The sequence below is a fragment of the Nelumbo nucifera genome, chromosome 3 (assembly GCF_055504915.1).
Source record: "Nelumbo nucifera cultivar China Antique chromosome 3, China Antique-T2T, whole genome shotgun sequence".
NCBI classification, from domain to species: domain Eukaryota; kingdom Viridiplantae; phylum Streptophyta; class Magnoliopsida; order Proteales; family Nelumbonaceae; genus Nelumbo; species Nelumbo nucifera.
The window spans coordinates 1,447,364-1,455,540 of NC_142651.1; the positions used below are offsets into that span (position 1 = coordinate 1,447,364).

The 8,177-nt window shown below is 38.7% G+C and overlaps 1 protein-coding gene across 1 annotated transcript; it reads right to left on the bottom strand.

The window, feature by feature from the left end:
• Window positions 1-6,034: 6,034 nt before the first annotated feature.
• LOC104592746 (ethylene-responsive transcription factor ERF113) lies at window positions 6,035-8,177 on the bottom strand. The gene is made up of 2 exons (XM_010252213.3): window positions 7,602-8,177; window positions 6,035-6,728 (listed from the first exon to the last, which is right to left on the bottom strand). The coding sequence occupies exons 1-2, from the start codon at window positions 7,738-7,740 to the stop codon at window positions 6,139-6,141; spliced, it is 729 nt and encodes a 242-aa protein (XP_010250515.1). The 5' UTR covers window positions 7,741-8,177; the 3' UTR covers window positions 6,035-6,138.

Sequence of the window (8,177 nt, forward strand, 5' to 3'; positions counted from 1 at the left end):
GATTTTTAATTGGTTTAGAGTTCGGACCTAAAGAGCGTCGGTGTTGAACGTCCTTTATTTCTTTTCTCGCACTTGTATGATATTGGTCAACGTCTTTTAGTGCCTTTGATTATTGGTGAATTATATTAGAAATTGTGTCTCTAATTTCTTCTTCTAGAAAGATATGGGCCGTAAAGGAAGGAAGACATACCAAATTCTAGTGATTTTATGGAGGGTAGTGATAAAGGGCTTGCATACGAGACATTCGGAAGAGCCATATAGCATCATTATTACCTTAAACCCCTCAATGTGGTCATTGGGGTTCGAGGCTCCATCATACTTCTTGAACTGAAGAGGTCGCCATCTAGTTGGGGGGAGCTCGTCAATAATCTCTTGGACGAAGACAGGCTATTGACCGTGGTGCTGCTCTATTGGTCGAGCCATCGGAGGGGCAGCGCTTCTATTTGCTTGGCTGCGCTCTAGTTCGACCAGCCACTCTCTCAGTTCTTTGATCTCGGCGTCTTTGTTGGCTAGGACCACGTTCGCGGACTTCTCCCCCTTTGGGATTACAAGCTGATCTTAGATCGAGTTGGATTTGGCTACAGGATTAGCGGTTGCTACAGATGTTGGCCAAGCTGTTCTTTTGCCGACACTTAGGTGTAGTGATGGGATCTACTACGAGCGTTGTGCGCGCGAGGCTGGGCTGGGGAGTCATATCTTCTAGATGGTTGTGGTCGTTCGCAATCGGATTGGGCCCTATGCCTATCTGTGTGGCGCCCTTTGGGGTCCTCGATGTGAGGATTGACTATACTAGGCGCCTATGTGGCGGGGTGAGTGGCTTGCGGGGCACGAGCTGGTTGCCCCAACATCTCCATCATGGCTAGGATACGGTTGACTTTCTGCGGCATGGCTTAGAATTGCGCAAGGTTGATTGCGGTCTGATGTCGGGGCTCCCAATGTGGAGAGCTGTGAACTGAGCAGGATCCCCAAGATGGGGAATGGGCTCTATAGCGGTCAAACATGTTTTTAGGCATGGTTGCTTTAAGTGCGCAAAAAGGTGTTTGGGAAATGACTTTTTGTACGTTTCTCACAGATGGCACCAATCTGATGTTGTCTAATTCGAGGTGTTCCGAACCGAGAACACAATCAGATAATCTTGCCAAGTAGACAAGGACGAAACCATGCACTGAGGTCTACAACCAGGAGATAGTGTAGATATATTCAAAGAGTGTTCTTTCAAGAGTCTCTTACAACAACGAGGAATACCTATTTATAGTTGGGTGTTCGTGTTCCAAGTGGATAGGGCTCTTGTGATTGTCGGTACATGACACTTCTTGTTAGTAGTGCTGTGTTCCGTCACATGTGGTGTCGATGTGGCTAGAGAGAGGATGGCTGTGGAGGTTTCGATGTGACATTATTAGCCAACTCAACTATCACCTAATAATACATGTATTCATTCACGCATGAAAATGATTTCCCATTTGTTGTGACCAAGGATGATCCAGATTTGATGTATTGAGGGTAATGGTATTATACAACGGGGTAACCCATGTGAAGACGGGATTCTATCCCAAGTGTCCGCTACGACCAGCCAGTGGAGACCTTATCCACCAGCTGATTGTCACCTTGAGTATGGTTCTAGTAAGTAGCATGAGTTTTTATGTTGAAATTCAAAGGACCTTCTAAGAAAACAAATGTTGAAATTCAAAGGACAAACTCAAGATTCATTTGGTTGATGGGAATGAGGGTTTGAAATCGGAATTAAAACACCCCATTCGATTAAAACTGTTTGATTGAATGAGATCAGAATTGAAATTCCACTTTTGGTGGAATAACATTCCCCAATATGAGGAAATGGCCATTCCCTCCCGCAAGTATCCTCTTGTAGGATTTGGTTACTTTGTCCGGATCCCGTCAAATTATCATATGGTGCGAACACGTTTATTAGTGGGATGAGCATAGCTCCTTATTAAATACGAAAAAGGACAGATCGATATGGAGGGGTAGTTTTACACAAGGACAAGGCTACTAAAAAATAATTGCATTGCAGCTCTCCTTGATTTCCTTTGTTTAGTTCGAAAAAACTGAAATATAGTCTATGCATGCCTGATATGTTCATGCGGGGAGTGGTTATGCTACGTAAAACTGTACAAGTCCTGTCATACATAATACATTGGCTTAAGCCGATATTGATTGACACACTTATTAAGGAATTTCTTCACTTGTTAGATTTTTCAACCAGTGGGGTGATGAGGAGGGTATGTATGGCATATATCATTGGGGCCACTCAATTTCTTCCCCTTTAAAACTAAGAATCTCTCTTTCAATTTGAAATTGTGTGACGTGGCTTTGTCATCAACCACCCAAGCCATGACATCACAATTGAATTTTTTATATTATCCAAGTGACTATCGATAAACTATATATATCGCCCATGGTTTACTCAACATGAGCGTGCTCGATCTTATTGGATCGCCTCTTTATTAAGTAATGAACATGACAGTGAGAGCACATGACTATTGAAAATTTGAAATGAAAGCGCTCTATCCATTTGGAAAGAGTGCACATATGCATTTATATGTACTCTAGTTTTGTTTTATAAGTGTTTAATATTCGTGTATTGAAAATGATATCACTTATGGATTCTAAGCCATGTTTCCAATCAAAATGAGATTAAAGTTAATTTATATCCAACTTTTATATTAAGAAATTATTAATTTAAAATATAAAAAAAGTGGATTCCAATCTTAAAAAAAGCATTTTTATGAATCAAACATATATTTGTATTTATACCAAACATTTTTGTAATTGCACTCTTTTCAAACTGCTAAGTAGATGTGCTCTGCATTGTATTGTGTGTAAAGAGTGTGGGCATGAAATCTTGGTGTTTCAAAAAAAAAAAAAAAAAAGAAAAAAAGGTAAGAAAAACCTATGCAAGCCTTGTATAAAGTTTTCCTACCTTTTCTTCCATTTTCTTTATCTGACTTTTCTTTCAAACCAAAAGCCACTATTTGGCTAAGTGAAAACGCATTTAGTTTGTCTCCACCTCCCTGATAAAATCAGCAGTGCCATCAAAATCATGTTTTTGCAAAGTAAAATTGGTTTCATAGTTTTATAACTGTAGTTGGACCGAATACATCTTACCGTGGATGGTTGGTTTTTCTCAATGTTAGGTTAAATTTGAAAAGAATACAAATACAAATATGTATAATATAAATGCATACAAAATAATACAAATATAAGACTTTATACTCTATATATTTATATTTGTAGTCTTTCCAAACCATACCTAAGGCTGTGTTTGGTTGCAGTGCAAATTTATTTATATATACTAGTATAATGCATGGGAATGCAAACGTAAAAAATGCAAATTCTTATTTAATTTTGTTTTGGATTTTACTTTATTATGCTTTATGTATTGATTTACTTCATGTGTACTGCAATCAAACAAAATAAGCTATACTTTGAAACAAAAATATGTCAGAATTTACACGCAAATCATTTGCACTGTCATGGTTTTGTATTAGTGCAAATTTATTTGCATTGCAACCAAACACAGCCTAAGGCTCCATTTGGAAGGAATACAAATACAAATTTGTAGAGTGTAAAACCTTATATTTTGTATTTATTTGTATTCATACTCCTTCCAAAATGAACATAGAAGAAATACACAGATATAAGTTTATGTAGAGTGCAAAACCTTATATTTTGTATTTATTTATACTATACATATTTGTGTCTGTACTCTTTCCAAACTGAGCATAAAGAGTACAAATACAAATATGTGCAGTACAAATGCATACAAAATAATATAAATTACAGATTTTGTATTCTACATATTTGTATTTTTGGCTGTATTTGTTTGTAATGTAAATAAATTTGCATTGATGCAAAACTATGACAGTGCAAATGATTTGGGTGTAAATTCTGACCTATTTTTGTTTTAAATTTTAGCTTATTTTGTTTGATTAGAGGACAAATTAAGTAAATTAAGACATAAACAGAATAAAGTAAAACCCAAAACAAAATTACACAAGTATTTACATTTTTTTCATCTAAACTCCCATGCATTTATACTAATATAATTTAAATTGCATAGGAAACAAAAACAGCCTTTACTCCTAAAAGCCGAGTCTTAATACAAATACAAATATATACAGTATAAAACCTTATATTTTGTATGTATTTATATTGTATATATTTATATTTGTATTTTTTTCTAACTTAAGAGGCTCAATTTAAGAAGTATGCAAACATAAATTTTGCACTCTACATTTTACTCTTTCGAAACTTAACCTAAAGGAAATGAATGATCATAATGTGTATTGCCTGTTTCGATAAGGCAAGGTGCTAACGATACAGGACCCCCCCCCCCCCGCCCCCCATAAACCATTGCATACATATAGAAGTCGCTGTTTACTTATATTTTTTGTCCTTTATGATTTGACATCCACCGAACAAAGGCCTGTGAGTGTGGTGCTAATAGCAATATATTGCTGGATCGTCTCCATTATTTGAACCATCCAGAGTTCCAGACTTTATGTCTCTCTCTTTGCTCTTACTGTTGGTCGATGACAGCAACGAGCAACCGAAGCAAGCAACCTTAGATTCTCGTCCTCTCACCAACTTGCATGGCACTACCGACACCACTTGTCATCACATACATTGACAGGTTTATCACCTTTCTTTTAATTCTTTGTTTGTATCTGCAATATATCATCGTCCTCAATCACAATGCCCCTCCCCCCCCCCCCCCTCTCTCTCTCTCTATTTTTTTTTTTTACAAGGCAATAGCAAATCTGCAAACATCGTATCTCTAGTCTACGGTTTAACTGCACCGTGCAACCCGTCTGTCATAAATGGATAGAGTTAGACGATCATCGAGTACATCGATCATGAACTGGGACCAGGTTGGGTGTGAGTCTTTTTCAGGGAACACCAACTCTTCCACTTCCAGCTCATTGGTCTAAGTTGGGACATATTCAAACTGGTTAGCGGTTCGATCGGCCTTTCACGGTTCACTACCTACCGTGCATGTAAGAGAAACTTCCAAGTTCCAAGCCGGATTACCTGAACAGCTTGTTGAAAACAAAGAAAGAATCAAAGTAGGTTGGCAGTTGGCACTTGGCAGAGAGACGAGCCCTTTAAAGTTTAAAAATATATATGTTCATAAGGCTTGATGGCTCTTTAGACTTTTGATCTGTTTCCCTCTCTTTCTAGCTAATTCTTATTCTATTGAGTTTGTCAGAAGAAAAAAAAATTAAAAATTCGTATGAGAACTTCTCTCTCTGTGAAAAGCTGAGTTCTTAGCCGACTTTCATGACCAAACTACGGCAACATTTGAATTCTGTCTTAACTCTTAAATGCGTCGTGGTTGACGACCTACCAACAGCCCACCATAAACAAGCGAGATGATGGGTATATGGATTGATGCCAAGACTATCAGAAAATTTTAGGTTGTCCATTTGTTTGACGGGGATCAGTTATCGGTGCGACTGGATTTGACCCATCTACCCACCTCGCTCCAGACCTTAAAACACGTTGTGACTTACATGAACAACACTGGGTCCTACATGCTTGTCTACTGATTCTTGATCAATTAGTAAGCCTACTCTTAACGAGCTCTACTGACTACTAATTAAAACGAGGAAGAAAGTTATTTCACTACTAGCTCATCCCATCCTTTGGTAGACGTAGATATTAAACTCACACAGGTTCCTGAATTCTGACATGGTTAATTGAAGGTTAGAACACTACTACACGCTACCCCTTAAGTCTTGGACGATCAGAGATATAAGGTCAGGAGACTGTTATTACTTATGACCAACACACACAGGCCCACAGCACATCCATGAATATTAATATAGCTCTTACGCGGTACATGCAATACTGCAATATAGTTCGAAGTTGACAATCAAAAACCATCCATTCTATCTCTCTTCTCAGTTTTCATTGCACTGCCAGCAGTCTGTCCCTACTAGACTATTCCCTCCTTTGGAACTTCTCTATTGGTCTCATTCTCCATCAGCAATTATATTTAATGAGATCAAACATGTAAAGTCGAAATTAAGAAAGATCTTAATTAATTAAAAAAAATGTCTTACAACAACATGACGATGAATAAATTACTCCAAATTCCCTTGTATGATGTATCTCCTCTCATTGGTGATCATTTGGATATCTGGTTTGAGTGCTCCTCCATTGCTCAGAGCCAGAATAAGAGCCACTGATCTGCGATGAAAACCTTGGCAGCTCTGGTGGCTGCTGCTGCTGCTCCTGCTGTTCTTGAGACATCGTTGAAGATGTAGAAGACGACGACATTTCCCACGAAAATGAAGGCTGTGAACCAAACGATTCCAGACCATAGAGATTGGGCGTAACAAGCGGTAAATCCTCGTCTCTGCTGCAAAGTAGTTGTGCGTAGTGGAGGAGGTCTGGGTACGTTTCTTGTGACAGACTAGGAGGGAAAACTACTGGGTTTGGAGTTGGAACACGAGCAGAGGCCGAGTCACGATGGCCTATAAAATAGCTCAACTCAGTCCTCCCTTGAACTCGCTCAGGGAAATTAAGCTTGGCTTTGGTTCCTTTGAACTTGAGAGCCGCCTGGTCATAAGCAACCGCCGCATCCTCGGCCGTGTCAAAGGTGCCAAGCCATACTCGAGCTGCCTTTTTTGGGTCACGTATCTCGGCTGCCCACTTACCCCATGGTCTTTGTCTTACTCCTCTGTAGTGTCTTCGACTTGAGTTTCCTTCACAGGTTGTGCGTATCTTTGTTTAGTATATATAATAAATACATTGTTACATGTCATACATAGAAATGAAATAATGCTTTAAATTGGATATTAAAGAAAAAGAATTTATATATATATAGACCAAAATTAAAGGGAGTTCCTTTCTAGAAGTAACATGGAAGACTGTAGAGAGAGAAGTTTGAATTTAGCTATACCAAAACATATGAAGAGGGATTAGTTGCAAAGCTTTAACTACATTCTTGGTTAACAAAACTAGAGAAAAGAGAAATCATGTCAGACAAGCAAAAAATAAATAAAACCACAAAGACATCTGCCCAATGGGAACCTGAACTAGAATCAAAGATCCATTTCGATTTTGGAGTTGATCATAGAAAATAGAATAATCAACTATACTTAGATAAGAAATGGATAGTTGGTGATTATTTTTATGGCAGATACCAATTAATTTCCACTTCTCTTCGTACACCACCATTTTTCATAAATGGGATGAAGATCCATTAACACCAATTGCAAGTTCAGAGAGAAGAAGGAGTGAGAAGGGGAAAAGAAAAAACAATGCAAGAAAAGATAGAAAATGATGGATTTGACAACTAAAACCAAGGAGTCTTGCTTGTAAAACATAATATATGATAGGGACTTGCAACACTAGGTAAGTTGGGTTTTTGGTACCTTGTTTCTGAACAACAAAACAGAAAATGTAACAAGATATTACGAGGCTTTGACAAATGACCCAGAAGCAGTAATTAGGTAATCCGAGTGCCAACCCCCCAAAAAAAAAAATCTTTTCTTTGTTCTTCATAATTAATTCACAAGAGAGAATTAGGTATCTAGGATCTGTAGCTAGAACAAGATGGATGCATGATGCGGTACCTTGATCCTGAGCAGGTTGTGATGCGTCCTGTTCTCTCATGCCAGACTTCTGTACGACTATTTGGTTTGCTTGCACCTGATCCGACTTATCGTCGGGAGTTCCGATGACATGGGCGAGGGCAGATACCATGGCCGACATGTCTTGCTCAGAACGAGAGGCGGCGTAGGCAGGGAAGATGTGGGCTTCCTCTTTCTCCTCCGATGCTTCGGAAGGAAAAGGTCTCTTCCCATGTCTTCGATCCACCTTTCTAAGCTTTCCGTATAACCGGTTTGTACTTTCCACACGGTAAAGCTAGCTATCTCATGAGTTGTTTACACTTGATGATGGGCTGATCGGACTAGGTGAAGAACAAATTAAAGTATATATGAAGGATGTGAAGAGAATTTAATGAAGCTATAAGATCAGGCAGGACCCAGGAGTAGAAATGGGAAGTGGGAAGTATTTCTGGAGATCTAGAAGGGAGTAGGGAAAAAGAAATGGATAAGAAGAGAAAATAGGGTTAGCCAAGGAGCTTTTATTGGCGAACGCTCAACTGTTCAAGTACTACCGGGTTTATCTATTTACGTTTTCTTTTG

Bases quoted from the DNA above. Each gene is read 5' to 3' on its own strand.
- LOC104592746 (XM_010252213.3), bottom strand. From the start codon at position 7,740: ATGTCGGCCATGGTATCTGCCCTCGCCCATGTCATCGGAACTCCCGAC. The intron at 6,729-7,601 runs GTACCGCATCAT...CAACCTGTGAAG, and splicing joins ACAACCTGCTCAGGATCAAG to GAAACTCAAGTCGAAGACAC.